Here is a 16213-nt window from a genome sequence, read left to right as displayed (position 1 = left end):
GGCAGGTGTGCTGGTGGGTGAGTGACCAAAATGAAGTTGGAGAAAGCCTTCCCTCGGGGGTCAACCTTTAGGCGTCTGCAATGGAGAGCTGGTTTCATTTGAGCGACACCTTTTGCAGACCAAACGACAGGTGAGCACCTCAGAGTTACTGCATGCTGGCCATAGCACCTGAGTTAACAAAATATTGTTTATTTCAGTTCTGTTTCATCACAGTTGCTAAGGCATGACCTTTAAATTCGTCACTGAGATTGGGATTGACATATATACACTCCTGTGTATAAAATAGATAACCAATGAAAACCTGCTGCGTGGCACTGGGGGTAAAAAGAAGGCACAGTCTGTTTGTAGGACATAGATTATGTTAAATTAGAAATGCATTCCAATATACATCAGGTACAGACAAATACTGTTTGATTCCACTTATACGAGGTGACTAAAACAGTCACATTCAGAGTCAGAAAGTACGTTGGTCGATTCCAGAGACTGGGTGGGGAGCTGCTGTTTAATGAGGTAATGAAGACAGAGTTTCAGTTTAGGAAGGTGAAAAATTCAGGAGACGGATAATGGTGAGAATTGCAATGTGAACAGTATGATTCAATACAGTTAAAATAGTATGTTTTATATTGTGTGACTTTTACCACAATAAAAATCTTAAAAAATAAACATGATAGATTAAAAGATTATGTGATAACATGGGAAACTATTGATAAAGTGAAAAATTCAGCCAATGGTATGCATACAGTATGAGTTTCCTATCTGTATGTGACACTCTTAATATATATATATATTTTAAGTTTTTTAAAACTTATTTGGAAATAATTTCGAACTTTTAAAAAGTTGCAAAAATGAAAGTAGTACAAGGAACACTCAAAAAAACATTCTTCACTGAATCTCTAGAAACTTGGTTTTCCCTGTAGGTTAGTTGTCCCTTTGATATTTGTCTCTGTTTGCATGGTGGCTTCTGAAGCCCTGTCTCCAAGAGTATGTGTCAAGCAGAAATCACTCAACAAACAGGAATAACTAACATTTACTGACTTAGTGCCACATAACTGTTTCAAGTGCGTCACCTAAATGATCTACTTTAATCCTCACTACAAATAGAAGAGGGTTTCCCAGGTGGCTTGGTGGTTAAAAAAAAAAAAAAAAAAATCTGCCTGCCATTGCAGGACACCCAGGTTTGAGCCCTGGATTGGGAAGATCCTCTGGAGAAGGGCCTGATAACCCACTCCAGTATTCTTGCCTGAAGAATCCCATGAACAGAGGATCCTGGCGGACTACAGTCCATGGGGTCACAAAGAGTCGGACATAACTGAAGTGACTTAGCACGCACCCACAAATAGGAGAAGTATAGCTACTGCTGTGATCTTTATTTGTACAGGAGGAGACTGAGGCAAGGCAAGGTCATGGATGGAGCTGGGACTCAGTGTCAGACACAGTCTGACTCCAGAGCCCCTGTTCCTGGCTACACAGACGGAGTTCTGACCCCACTCTGGGCGCTGAGCCGTAGGCACCAGGGATATGGGAACAACCAGTATTTAAAATGTATTATCCAGATTTGCTCTGGGTCTTGAATGAATGTCTTTCATCTATGTATTGGCTTTCCTGAGCTACTTGGGGGATGCCATAGCAGTTTGGAACATTATTGACGCTCATGGTCAGTAGATAGAGTTCTACTGATAATGTAACTGCTAATGCCCTTCAGCATTGAGCCATTACAACCTTCTTGAATGAGGTTTCTATTAAACTTTAAGAAGCATTTTTTTTCTAATAGCTCTTAGTATGAATCTGTTAAATGTCAATTGGGCCTTGTGATAATTAACATAAATATATTAACTTTTTAAACTGTTAAATGTTCATGTGTATCAGCTAGTTTTTTTGAGATAATAGTGTGCCCAAACCTGGTGGCATTTGCGTACAAGTTCATGAGTACCTGAATGGTCCTCTCGTCTAAGGTGGGCTCACTCATGAGTCCATGAGTCCAAAACCTGCAGATCTGATAGTTGACTCTGATGCTCTGGTTTGGGTTTCCCATATGTCAGGAGTGTGGCTGGGTCTAGGCTGGGACAGTGGGCCTTCCCTTCACGGGATCACTCACTACCCAGCGTGCAGGCCATGGTGGCTGGGGAGATTCCAAGAGCAAAGGCAAGGGCACATGCTGACTCTTGAAAAGGCCGAGGCTTAGAACAGGCAAAATACAACTTCTGCTTCATCTGCAATCAAAGCAAATCCTAAGACCAGTTCTTTTTTTTTTTTCCAGGAGTTCAGATTTATTCATTTTAAATAATAAAAATACAACTTTCCAAGAATTTGATGCAGTTATAAGAATTTGCTCTGAAAATTCAGTTTCCCTAATTTAAAAAGTTCCAATTTAATTACAGCTTCCAGTGGAAATATGCATAAAGTTGTCAGTTTGTGTCGATAAGTTGCATGAGAAAGAGGATATAAATTTTGAGAAGGCAAATGTAATGTGCCATTTATAACAACTTTTCTTAAAACCATAGTCTAAATATTCTATTTCTCATATTCACATTTCTTAAAATCTAATCCTGTTGAGATATGGGTTAATAAGAGTTGTAACTGTATATGTTTAATAACTATCTGCCACTCCAGTATCCTTACCTGGAGAATCCCATGGACAGAGGAGCCTGGCAGGCTACAGCCAATAGGGTCACACAGAGTCAGACACGACTAAAATGACTTAGCACGCACACGAGTGATTGAGTGTCAAAGTTAGAGGCTTAGATATGGCTAACTCCAAAGCCTTCTCTTTGAGTTACCACTCTCTAAGGTTTTCAAGGGGCTTTCCAGCTGACAGTAGTCGTAAATAACCTGCCTGCCGACACAGGAGACGTAGGTTCCATCCTTGCATTGGGAAGCTCTCCTGGAGAAGGAGATGTCAACCCACTCCAGTATTCTTACCTCTTAAATCTCATGGACAGAGGAGCCAGACAGGCTATGGTCCATGAGGTCACACAGGGTTGGACGCAACTGAGTACGCATGCGCAAGGTTTCAAAGCCCTTAAGAATCATGTTATTAATGATTTTTTCAAAAATAAAAGTGGTGCCTGAGGCAGGATGAGGAAATCGGACAGCCTGAAATGGAAACATAGTAATATCCCATTTGTTGCAATTTATTTATGGACATGTAAGTTTTAATTGAGATATTTCTTTCATTAAACAAAATGATCCTTTGTGCTAGCTATTGATTAGTCATTTTTTCATCTCTACCTGCAATGAATGTTATTAATAGTTGGTGGTGATTATTTCTGTATAGTAATATTATTTGGCCTGAGAATGATCAAGTGGCAAATTGAATTCTCATTTGCAAAACATGTCACCTCGTATTACTTCAGAATATTTAGATGAAGTAAGAGGAGAAATAGTAGAGATAATATTAAATATTCTTTAGTTAGATCTGAATTTACCGTAAATTATCATATTCCATGGATGTTATGCTATAAAAATTACAGGGCACCACAGGCCTTTGGCAGAGGTACCAAGTATGTTTGGATAATTCTGAGTTAATAGGTTCCTTTGCTACCCTGGTGGCTCAGAGGTTAAAGCGTCTGCCTGCGATGCGGGAGACCCGGGTTCAATCCCTGGGTTGGGAAGATCCCCTGGAGAAGGAAATGGCACCCCACTCCAGTACTCTTGCCTGGAGAATCCCATGGATGGAGGAGCCTGGTAGGCTACAGTCCATGGGTCGCAAAGAGTCGGACACGACTGAGCAACTTCTCTTCCCTTCACTTTGCTGTAATTTCTCAGAACCTTAAATAGGCTGATGACCATTGTAATTCTCAAAGAGGGTGTTTCTCAGACTTCCATGACTGGAACTCGCAGACGGTATTCCACACAGAACCCTTGGGAAATCTGAGCTTGACTATGATGCCTTTGAAGGTTCAGAGTCTGTAATACTTTGTCAGGCATCTGCTATGAGACTGGCACAGTTACAACCATACATGAAACCTGTGAAATCGGTATTATTCTTATTTATAGCTGAGAAACCTTGGACTCCAAACAGTCACTTTGATCTCCCAAGCTCCCCCAGCTGGTACCCAAACTGAGAGTTGACCCTGGTTTTATCTAACCTCAGGCGTATGGTGTGCTGTGCCCTTATCTAAGACTCAGAAAGTTTAAGCGACTTTTTAGGGTGACTCAGCTGGTCAGAAGAGACGTCATGTCTTGCCTACTTCTGTACTTCCTGTAACTCCTAACAGAAAATAGCTTACCAGTCAGTACCTTCAGACCAACCCCTTTTCTTCTTACCTAGTTAATACTATGATTGTGCTCATGGCAAAGACTGTAATAGTAGAGAAGATTATAAGATAAAAAGTCAAAATTCTACACACCATCTGCTCTAGAACCATACTCTGAAGAAAGACTATTATCCATTTTTTACATGTTCTTCCATAATGTTTTAATTACACAAGTGTGTGTATGTTTGTGAGTAGATTGTTCTCTTTTGTTTTACATCAGTTCAGTTCGGTCACTCAGTCATATCCGACTCTTTGCAACCCCATGAACCACAGCATGCCAGGCCTCCCTGTCCATCACCGACTCCCGGAGTCCACCCAAACCCATGTCCATTGTGTTGGTGATGCCATCCAACCACCTCATCCTCTGTCGTCCTCTTCTCCTCCTGCCCTCAATCTTTCCCAGCATCAGGCTCTTTTCAAATGAATCAGCTCTCTGCATCAGGTGGCCAAAGTATTGAAGTCTCAGCCTCAACATCAGTCCCTTCAATGAATACCCAGGACTAATCTCCTTTAGGATGGACTGGTTGGATCTCCTTGCAGTCCAAGGGACTCTCAAGAGTCTTCTCTAACACCACAGCTCAAAAGCATCAATTCTTTGGCGCTCAGCTTTCTTTATAGGCCAACTTTCACATCCATAGATAACTACTGGGAAAACCATAGCCTTGACTAGATGGATCTTTGTTGGCAAAGTAATGTCTCTGCTTTTTAATATGCTGTCTAGGTTGGTCATAACTTTCCTTCCAAGGAGCAAGCGTCTTTTAATTTCATGGCTGCAATCATCATCCGCAATGATTTTGGAGCCCAGAAAAATAAAGTCAGCCATTGTTTCCCCATTTATTTGCCACGAAGTGATGGGACTGGATGCCACGATCTTAGTTTTCTGAATGTTGAGCTTTAAGTCAACTTTTTCACTCTCCTCTTTCACTTTCATCTAGAGGCTCTTTAGTTCTTCTTCACTTTCTACCATAAGGGTGGTGTCATCTGCATATCTGAGGTTATTGATATTTCTCCCTGCAATCTTGATTCCAGCTTGTGCTTCCTCCTCCAGACCAACATTTCTCATGATGTACTCTGCATATAAGTTAACTAAGTAGGGTAACAATAGACAGCCTTGACATACTCTTTTTCCTATTTGGAACCAGTCTGTTGTTCCATGTCCAGTTCTAACTGTTGTTTCCTGACTTGCATATAGGTTTCTCAAGAGGCAGGTCAGGTGCTCTGGTATTCCCATCTCTTTCAGAATTTTCCAGTTTCTTGTGATCCACACAGTCAAAGGCTTTGGCATAGTTAATAAAGCAGAAATAGATGTTTTTCTGGAACTCTCTTGCTTTTTCCATGATCCAGCGGATGTTGGCAATTTGATCTCTGGTTCCTCTGCCTTTTCTAAAACCAGCTTGAATATCTAGAAGTTCATGGTTCACATATTGCTGAAGCCTGGCTTGGAGAATTTTGAGCATTCCTTTACTAGCGTGTGAGTTGAGTGCAATTGTGCAGTAGTTTGAGCATTCTTTGGCATTACCTTCCTTTGGGATTGGAATGAAAACGGACCTTTTCCAGTCCTGTGGCCACTGCTGAGTTTTCCAAATTTGCTGACGTATTGAGTGCAGCACTTTCACAGCATCATCTTTCAGAATTTGAAACAGCTCAACTGGAGTTCCATCGCCTCCGCTAGCTTTGTTCGTAGTGATGCTTTCTAAGGCCCACTTGACTTCACATTCCAAGATGTCTGGCTCTAGGTGAGTGATCACACCATCGTGATTATCTGGGTCGTGAAGATCTTTTTTGTACAGTTCTTCTGTGTTTTCTTGCCACCTCTTCTTAATATCTTCTGCTTCTGTTAGGTCCATACCATTTCTGTCCTTTATTGAGCCCATCTTTGGTATCTCTAATTTATTGAAGAGATCTCTAGTCTTTCCCATTTTATTGTTTTCCTCTATTTCTTTGCATTGATCGCTGAGGGGATCATATATGTACATCTTCACTTAATATTTATTTGACATCTTTTATTAAGTGTAGTTATATATAATAGAATATTAATTTCAAGTATACAACATTGATTCTGTATTGTATATATTGTAAAAAATTTTGCTACAATAAGTCTAGTTAACTTCCATCATCACTTATAGTTAAATTTAGTTGATTTGCAGTATTATATTAGTTTCAGGTATATATTGTAATGATTCTATGCTTTTATAGATTATATTCCATTTAAAGTTATAAAACATTGGCTGTATTCCTTGTGCTGTACATCTCATCCTTATATCTTGTTTTTTTAATACTTGGCAGTTTGTTACCTCTTAATCCTCTTTCCCTATTTTCCTCTTTTCCTACCTCTCTCCCCACTGTTAACCACCTGTTAGTCTTCTGTTTCTTGACACTGTTTCTGTTTTATTGTACCGATTTGCTTGTTTCTACATATTTTACATTCTACATACAGGTGAAAATATACAGTATTTTTCTTTCTCTGACTTACTTCACTAAGCATAGTATCTTCCAGGTCCATCTATGTTGTTTAAAAAGGCAAGATTTCATTTTTTTTTAATGACTGATAGCATTTCATTGTTTATGCATATGCCACATTTATTTATCCATTCTTTATCCAGGTGTTAATGGACATTTAGGCTGTTTCCATATCCTGGCTCTTGCGAATAATGTGGCTGTGAACACTGAGGCACGTGTGTCTATTTAAATCACTGTTTTCATTTCCGTGATTTTAGATCTGAATCCTGTACTTTCCCCACCAAGTCATTGATTAGGATAAGTTGGGTTTTTTTATTTTTGATTTTTTTTGTGGTAAGAGTCATCCATCCGAGTCAGAAATGCAACTGAATTCAGCAAGGATAATGCTTTCTAAAAGCAGGTTTCAAGTTGCCTCTGGACCTTGGAGTATCTTTGGGAGCCTACATTTATGTAGATTGTGTGTTAAGAGTTTGCAAAGCTCTCACTGTTGTAAATACCTTAGGCACTTAGTGAGAAATAATATTAACAGAGAAGAAGAAAGAAACTGAGACAGATGGGTTCCCACTCAGCCTTCCTATAACCTTGCAGCATGATGAATAATAAATACAGATGTCAGGGAAGACATAATCTTATCTTTATTTAGTACCCAGAAAGAGAGAGTTCAAAAAACAAAGTGTTGTTTATTTGTTAGTGCTGACTTAAAAAAAAAAATACAATCTGAAAGTTTCCAGATAAGTTTTGTTTTGGGACCTTAGTGAGGACAATAGCCTGAGAGAGACAGCCTCTTATTAGCTCCAAGGAAGTGCTCTGGAGAGGAAATGGAGGGCCAGGATATACAGTAAGTCCCTTGCAATGAGTTCCTTTCCAAGAGTATGTTCATAAGTCCAATTTGTTCGTAAGTCCATCAAAGTTAGCCTAGATGCCCAGCTAACGCAATCAACTATATAGTACTATTCTGTAATGGTCTTATAATCCTTTTTTGCACAAATAATACATTAAAAAATACAAAAAAATAAAGAAGCATTTCCAATCTTACAGGACAGTACCTTGTAAAGTACACTAGTACCAACTACATCAGCATTGCTTTTTCACTTGCTTCCTAACATTCTGGGCTTGAAATAAAAATACTACACTAATGTATTCTATACAGCACCATACGGTGAAGTGCACAAAAGCCCAGCCACTTGCAGAGGATTCACATGTATAATAATGTACACCAGACGTGTGATTGGACATTAGACTGGGCAGCAACTTAGTTGACAGAAAACTTGAGCAAATAAAGAAATCAGTATGTAATTTCCTAATCACTGGCCCACCAGAGAATTCCCCTATTATGCCAGCTTTTTAGACAAAGAATTTCAATGCACAGAAAGGTTTGACCAAGGTCACAAATAAGTGACAGTCTGTATTTAAACTTAGATAATTAAGTTACACCAAAGCAGAGCTATATTTTTGTCTAAGTTGGGGCGCGTCAGAGAGTTAAAGAAAAGCAAAAGTAAACTGGCAGTGTCTAGGTTATACAGTCCCCTGGTTCTTTTTTTTTTTAGATTTTTATTTTATATTGGGGTAGAGCCAATTAACAATATTATGATAGCTCCAGGTGAACTGCGAAGAGACCCTGCCATATATATACCTATATCCATTCTGCCCCAAACTCCCCTCCCATCCAGGCTGCCATACTGGGGTAGAGCCGATTAACAATATTATGATAGCTCCAGGTGAACAGTGAAGAGACCCTGCCATATATATACCTGTATCCATTCTCCCCCAAACTCCCCTCCCATTCAGGCTGCCACATGGCATTGAGCAGAGTTCCCTGGGCTATACAGTAGGTCCTTGTTGGTTATCCATCTTAAACACAGCAGGGTACTTTCCATCCCAAACTCCATAATTATCCCTTTTCCCCAGGAACCATAAATTTGTTCTCTAAGACTGTGAGTCTGTTTCTGTTCGGTAAATAAGTTCATTTGTATCATTTTTTTTTCAGATTCCACACATAAGGGATGTCTCTTTCTGTCTGACTTCACTTCACTCAGTATGTCTGTCTTGGAGTCCATCCTCATGCTGCAAGTGGCAGTATTTCATTCTTTTCAATGGCTGGGTAATATTTCATTATAGGGGCTTCCCTGGAGCTCAGTCAGTGAAGAATCCACCTGCAATGCAGAAGCCCCAGGTTCAATTCCTGGGTCGGGAAGATCCCTTGGAGAAGGAAATGGTAAACCACTCCAGTATCCTTGACTGGAAAATCCCATGGACAGAGGAGCCTGGTGGGCTGCAGTCCATGGGGTCAGAGAGCTGGACATGACGGAGCAGCAAGCGCTAAAAACACTACTATTCCATTTCATGTATGTACCGCGTCTGTATCCATTCCTCTGTCGATGGACATTCAGGTTGCTTCCATGCAAGACAGAGTTTTTAATCAGCCAGTGAAAGAACTGCCTTCTCACTTAGTAGGCTGCTAAGTACATGTTGTTGTTTTTTTCTTTCTGGAAACAGTATTTGAGGATTGCCACCCGATCCCAGCATAAATTACTGTAGCTGAGACGCTTGTGTGACGGGGGACGTCCCTGAGTGCCAAGTGGTTCAGGCTGCACTTCCGCTGCAGGGGCACAAGCTCGCCCCCTGCTCAGGGGAGTTCTGCAAGCCGAGAGGTGCGGCCACAGGGGGAGAAAGCAAACCTGGGTGACAGGGACACGGGGGCTCGGGTCTAGGGGCCAAACGGCCCTCTGTGGGGGCGCAGCTCAGACCTGGCAGCACGGCCAGAGAGCCTGAGGCTTTCTCGTGGCCCCAGACGTACTGGAAGGGAATGAGGGCGCGAGGGTGGGGCAGAAGTAACGCGAGGAGGGATGCGAGGGGGAATTTAGGAGGCAGAAGGGATGCTGTTTCACTGGGGCTGTCCCCTTGTTGGGTCGCCTTCCTCCTCGAGAGGGCAGGCGGAGAGCTCCTGCGCCCCTCTCACCGCACCAAGGTGACCCCGGCGCTCCTTTATGCCCCACTCACTCATTCTGAAGTTAGCAAGGAGGCTTCCCCCCCATCCCCCCACCCCGCAGAAGGGTGGCTTGTTTGTTACTCTGGGTTTGTGGTTAGACCTGACATGGGGTCAGAACAAGAGGGCATTTAGGCGCCTCCTTGGCTCTGCGCTCTGCTGGAGGAGCACTGGTGTCTGCAGGATGCCTGGTTTTTACTCTGAGAGACACCTCTCCCCACAGCTTCCCTTCCTAACCAGTACTTGCAGGCGATACCAAGCTGATAATCCCTTCGGAAAACAGTCAGTCGGCACGACAGAGCGGAGAGACAGTTCTTCCGTCCTCCCCGCTGGAGGTAACCTTGATGCGATGTCTTTGGGCGCCTCTCCATGCTGTGTCTTTTGTCACTTCAAAGTCCTGTGTGAGGGTGACGGCTCTGGAGGCTGTTGCAGCAATAGCGAGGTAGCCAGCCCCAGAAGATTCCATTCCCTTTTTGTGAATCACAGAGAGAAAATGAAACAGTTTTGAGTCCAGCCTCTTTGAGTGCAAGAAATACGCAGGATTTATACTCCCAACAGGCATTTTGTCCTGTGTATGGGTGGACCATTTAGGGCATGAAGGATTTCATCTCAAGACAAATTGCGCTCTGATGTTGAGAAGATGCGTCCTAACCATCTCTTGTCTGTGACCGTGACCACTGGACTGGCCATTCTGGAGAAACAAAGCCTGGAGATGTGTGCTGAGAAAAAGTTCTGTTCTCCAAGTAGGAGTCTACACTTGTGATTTTTCCAGAGGCTACTACTGTTTTGACATGTAAAACCAACAGCCATTTGACCAGCCAATGTTTATGTGTCAAAATGATGAAAATAATTACTGTAGGGAAGAAAAAGCACAGCTAGATTGCTGAATATTTCATGGATTCATTCATACGATGATAGATGTTTATGTAGCACCATGCTAGGGGTTGGAAATGCTTCTGAAAGAAGAATAATAACTACAGCTAACAAGTGTTGAGCATTTGGTACCTACTATGCATTGTACTAAATGCTTGGCATGGATTATCTAATACAATTCTCATGTCAACATTGTCATTAGATGCTGTTATAATCTCTACATGAGGAGAAGTGGAGTGAGGTGTAGAGAGGTTAATGACTTACCCACGGGCACAATGATCGTAAGGATGAAAGCTGAAATGCAAACTCAGGGCACTGTTTACCTCGTCATTGTTTGCTATTGTTTCTACATGAGGCAGAAACAAGTCCCCGCCCTCACTGGGCTTATAGTCGAAACTGTTGCTGGTGGTTAGTCACCAACGTCCTGTCTGACTCTTTTCCAGCCACATGGACTGTAGCCCAGGCAAGAACATTGGAGCAGGTTGCGTTTCCTTCTCCAGGAGATCTTTCCGACCCGGGCATCAAACCCGAGTCTCCTGCCTTGGGGGGCGGGCTCTTTACCACTGAGCCACCTGGGAGGCCCATAGTCTGAATTAGAGTCCAGATGGACTCGGTCTCTGGAGAGATGTGAGTGTCCTCCAGAGGAGGCTTTGCACCGGGTCACAGGATTTAGGCGGGTGGAGGTGGCACATACTCAATTGGTGGAAGTTGCTTGATGACAGGAACCTCTAATTTCTCTATTCACACTCGTTTGTCCATCTCCTGTCGTCCACCCAGCAACTTGTGCCTGTCCTCCGCCACCCTCCTTCTTCTCGGATGTAGCCTCCAGTACCTTCCTTTTATGTCTTTTCTCGCCCATCTAGGCAATGACTGCAGTCCTCAAATGCCCCGCGATGAAGGTTTGCAGGAGGGAAACATGAGAGGGAGGTGAGCCTACGCCGCAGATGAAACGAGCTGTTGACGGGTGGCTTAGTCAGCCTCGGGGTTCAGCTGCAGCCTCTCTGGCATCTGAGGGACTCGAGATTCCAAAAGCACATTCATTTCATTCTGCTGTTGCTAATCTGATTTTTTTCCGTGATGAACAACCCAGTTCGTTATGTTTTCAGCTCACATTAATCTTTTCTGTGAGTTTGGTAACATTTGGAGTCATTTCCCTCTCTATTTATCCATCTGGGATCTTTAGAAAAGACAAGTTTGCAGAGTCCTTTGTTGCTCATGGCTGTCAGAGGGATGAACCTTTTCCTGGTTCCTTAGATCCTGAGAGAGAATCGTCTGAAGTCAGGCACGGGTTCCCAGGGCAGGGAGCCCCCTCCCTGGGGCTCATGGGGTCCTCCGTGTGGCACTGAGTTATATCAGCATCAGAAGCCGCAGCAGTCCCTGGACTTTGTTTGTCCCCATGGAGCAGATGGAATCGGGAAAGAGCTGTAGGGGTAGTGAGAAGAATTGTGAGATTCACCAGTCAGAACAAACGCTTTGGCTTGATTGCTGTCTGTACCACTTATGAGCTCTGTGACCATGGGCAAGGCCCAGAGTCTATCTGAGAGCCACTTCCCTAGTCTGTGAGAATGCCTGTCCTCTTCACATGAGTGAGCGGTTTCAAGTGTAAACTTACATTCACATCTCTATTTTGGGGTAAGTTCATAATCTTGCTCATATCACTAAAGCTTTGCAATTTCTTAGGGCTTTTTCCAACAACAGCTCAACAGGAAATATATAGATAGATACATAGATATAAAAGATATATGTATATATATAAAGATATATACATATATTTTATATAAGTATATATAAAAGATGTGTGTGTGTGTGTGTGTGTGTGTGTGTGTGTGAAAGGTGAAAGGCACTCAGTCGTGTCTGACTCTCTGCAACCCCATGGACTATACAGTCCACAGTATTCCCTAAGCCAGAATTCCCTTCTCTAGGGGATATGTGCATATATATATAACATATATTATATATATAATGCCTCCTCTGTAGCTCAGCAGTGAAGAATCTGCCTGCTAGTGCAGGAGACACAGGAGACATGGGTTCAAGCCCTGGATCAAGAAGATCCCCTGGAGAAGGAAATGGCAACCCATTCCAGTATTCTTGCCGGAAAAATCCCACGGACAGAGCAGCCTGGTGGGCTATAGTCCATAGCATGGCAAAGAGTCAGACACAACTGAGGGACAAAGCACATAAATATGATTTCATATATATAAATGATTTTATACACACACACACACACACACAGTTGGAAAGAAAAGAATAGGGTATTGAGGAAGACTTTGAGGCTAGTATTTCTGTTCTGGGGGAGCATTAACGTTTTTGTTTTCTTTTAGAACATTTCCCTAGAATAGATTACTTGAAAGAAAATTACAATGTCAAAAAAGATATATATATATATATACACACATATATATGTAAAATTTAATGTTCTCAATAGATATTGCCAAATTTCTTTCCAAAACATATTCTCAAAATATGTGTTTATGAGGATGCCATATTATTCTGTTCTTATAAGCATACAGATGGTATTTTTAAAAATTATATTGATAGAAGAAAAACATTCATAGCTCATTTTACAGTTGCATTTCTTTGGCTGCTAATTATGTCATTCCCCACCCCTGACCCCCAGCTTCACTGACATAACTTCACATAGCACTGTATTAGCTTAATGATTTGACTTACATATAAGAGGCTAGTATTTCATAAAACTCTTTTTTATACTTAAAAAAAAAAAACACTTGGAGCTGTGTGTCATATTCAGAGATCTATTGGAGAGGGGCTACATTGTTTAGAAAACAAAGAGAATCTTTTGGAAATTCAGGTAAGGACATCCTTCCGGGTGTGGTGTAGTCCCCAGAGGTCCCAAGGGAGGCAGCTCCTTTGGAGATTCCAGGCTGGAGGTCCCTGGAAACACTGTGCTGGGAAGGTTGGGATGTACCCATTCACCCCATTCATAATTCAAGTAAGGGATTTCTTTAGGGAAAACACTCAAAATTGGACAACCGTTCAAAAGCCATGAAGTCGTCGTTATCTACAGTCATCAACTGTAAAATATCAGGGTGATTTCTCATTGCTGCTCATGTGAAAGGCTCATTCGCATTGATGCCTCTTGCAGGAGGAGGGAGAGGGCTGACTCCGTCTGGTTGCTGTTGACTTTAGGAAGGGTGCAGGATGTGGCGCCGGCCAGTGGAGAGGAGAGGAATCTGGACCGTTTGCTCAGATTCCGCACCAGGAACAACAAGGCGACGTCACTTGGAAATGTCGTCGTTTGTTGACCTTCCACTCCCCCAGCACCTGGGATTTAAGCAGAGACTCCGATTACACAGATAACTCCCAATGGTGCTGATGGAAATTGCCTGTGTAACCAGCACGCCTTCCCGCATAAAATGCCAGATGCCTGTTTTGTTGCAATGCACCCCCTCCCCGTTTGCAAAAGAGCTCATTACGTCTGCTTTCTTCCCCTTAGGTGCCCACGCAAGGACCAGCACGATGAAGAGATGCGTGTGTGAGTAGCAGGCCTTTGGACCACGCCGGAAGGAGACCAACGTTGTGGACAGGGCTGGACCGTGAGCACACGTGCTTGTGGAGTAGATGAGGCTTGGGCTTGTGATTATGCTGACATTCCAGCATGAATCTGGTGGACCTGTGGTTAACTCGCTCCCTCTCCATGTGTCTCCTCCTCCAAAGTTTTGTTCTCATGATACTGTGCTTCCATTCCGCCAGTATGTGTCCCAAGGGCTGTCTCTGTTCTTCCTCTGGGGGTTTAAATGTCACCTGTAGCAATGCGAATCTCAAGGAAATACCTAGAGATCTTCCTCCGGAAACGGTCCTCTTGTACCTGGACTCCAATCAGATCACATCCATCCCCAATGAGATTTTTAAGGACCTCCATCAACTAAGAGTTCTCAACCTGTCCAAAAATGGCATCGAGTTTATCGACGAGCACGCCTTCAAGGGAGTCGCTGAGACTCTGCAGACTCTGGACTTGTCTGACAATCGGATTCAGAGCGTGCACAAAAACGCCTTCAACAACCTGAAGGCCAGGGCCAGAATTGCCAACAACCCCTGGCACTGTGACTGCACGCTCCAGCAAGTCCTGCGGAGCATGGTGTCCAATCACGAGACAGCCCACAGTGTGATCTGCAAGACCTCCGTGCTGGACGAACACGCGGGGAGGCCGTTCCTCAACGCTGCCAATGACGCCGACCTTTGTAACCTCCCTAAAAAAACGACTGACTACGCCATGCTGGTCACCATGTTCGGCTGGTTCACCATGGTGATCTCTTACGTGGTGTACTACGTGAGGCAGAACCAGGAGGACGCGCGGAGACACCTGGAATACTTGAAGTCCCTGCCGAGCAGGCAAAAGAAAGCTGACGAACCCGACGACATTAGCACCGTGGTGTAGCGTCCGAGCTGCCTGGCATCGAAAAGGAAATCCGTTTGGGACTGCGGTAGAATAAGCTGATTTACTTCTCTCATCCATTGTAAACATTTGAAACTTTGTATCTCAGTCTCCTTTGAATTATGCCACTGTCGAACTTTGAACAAACGTGACAACCTAACAACTCATTTTCGTTTAGGCAATCCACCCCTGAATTGTACCCCTGGCGGTATATTCCCGAGTCGGCTACTTCTCTGAACCTCAGTTAGATCCATCTCACTATTTAATAATGAAATTTATTTTTTTAATTTGAAACCAAATAAAAGCCTAACTTTGAATCATGAAAAACAGAGTGACTTATTGGTCCAGAAAACTCTACAGTCATTCCATTGCTTTAGAGAGAAAAACAGACAACCCGTGTGAACCCAAAGAGCGATCTCAATGAGAGACATGTTATTAAGTTCTCCTGTACACTGGGGAGCCATAGCTGACTTATCAGCCAAGTAAAGTGTCTGTCAGACTTCAAAAGAGTAAGGCTTAGCAAACCCGGGTGATAAGAGGTAGTGTGGCATCTCACAGAGCCTTAAATTCTGATGCTTCTAAATGTTTGGTACATACAAGTCAGTGTGTTGAGCTAAACACAGCATGTCTACTCTCTGCTAGACACATGGGAAAGAAAAAGACCACACATATTCTGTCCTCGAGGTTACCTTGTGGTAAACAGAGGTCTCTGACCAACATAGAAGTGCCTGTGCCAAAAACAAAGGTCCTGGTAGTCACGCACACATCAGCTTGCAAGCCTGGTGCAAGGCATTTGCCTACTGTTACTGTGGCTCTAGGGCTTCCCTGGCGGCTTAGTGGTAAAGAATCCACCTGTAATATAAGAGATGCGGGATTGATCCCTGGGTGGGGAAGAACCCCTGGAGGAGGGCATTGCGACCCACTCCAGTACTCTTGCCTGGAGAATCCCATGGACAGAGGAGCCTGGCGGGCTACAGTCCATGGGGTTGCAAAGAGTTGGACACGACTTAGCAACTCTGCATGAATGTACACTATACCTCTAAACCCTCACTCCTAGAAGAGAAAGTGACAGCCACCCCATCTACAGGGAGGAAGCTGAGTGTGAATGAGGCCCAGTGTCCTGCCAAGGAGAAAGTTTCAGAACTTGAACCAAGTCTGAGGTCTTCTCATTATGTTCTGACTGGGTTGGTTGATAGAGGTACAACTCACGTGTAAAAAAAAACACATCCGTGTTAAGCGTCCAGT

The 16213-nt window shown here is 43.2% G+C and overlaps 1 protein-coding gene across 3 annotated transcripts in view; it reads left to right on the top strand.

Moving 5' to 3' along the window:
- Window positions 1-15297, top strand: part of LRRC3B (leucine rich repeat containing 3B) — a 94681-nt gene extending 79384 nt beyond the window's left edge. For all 3 annotated transcript variants that reach the window (XM_040243291.1, XM_040243292.1, XM_040243290.1), the window contains one exon: window positions 14030-15297. In XM_040243291.1, coding sequence (XP_040099225.1) covers window positions 14192-14971 — 780 coding nt within the window. In that variant the 5' untranslated portion in view covers window positions 14030-14191 and the 3' untranslated portion in view covers window positions 14972-15297. The remainder of the gene's footprint in view (window positions 1-14029) is intronic.
- Window positions 15298-16213: the final 916 nt, after the last annotated feature.

The sequence above is a fragment of the Oryx dammah genome, unplaced genomic scaffold (genome assembly GCF_014754425.2).
Source record: "Oryx dammah isolate SB20612 unplaced genomic scaffold, SCBI_Odam_1.1 HiC_scaffold_7, whole genome shotgun sequence".
Taxonomy (NCBI): Eukaryota; Metazoa; Chordata; class Mammalia; order Artiodactyla; family Bovidae; genus Oryx; species Oryx dammah.
The sequence above is the reverse complement of the archived record's forward strand: the minus strand, read 5'-3'. Positions and strand labels throughout refer to the sequence as shown.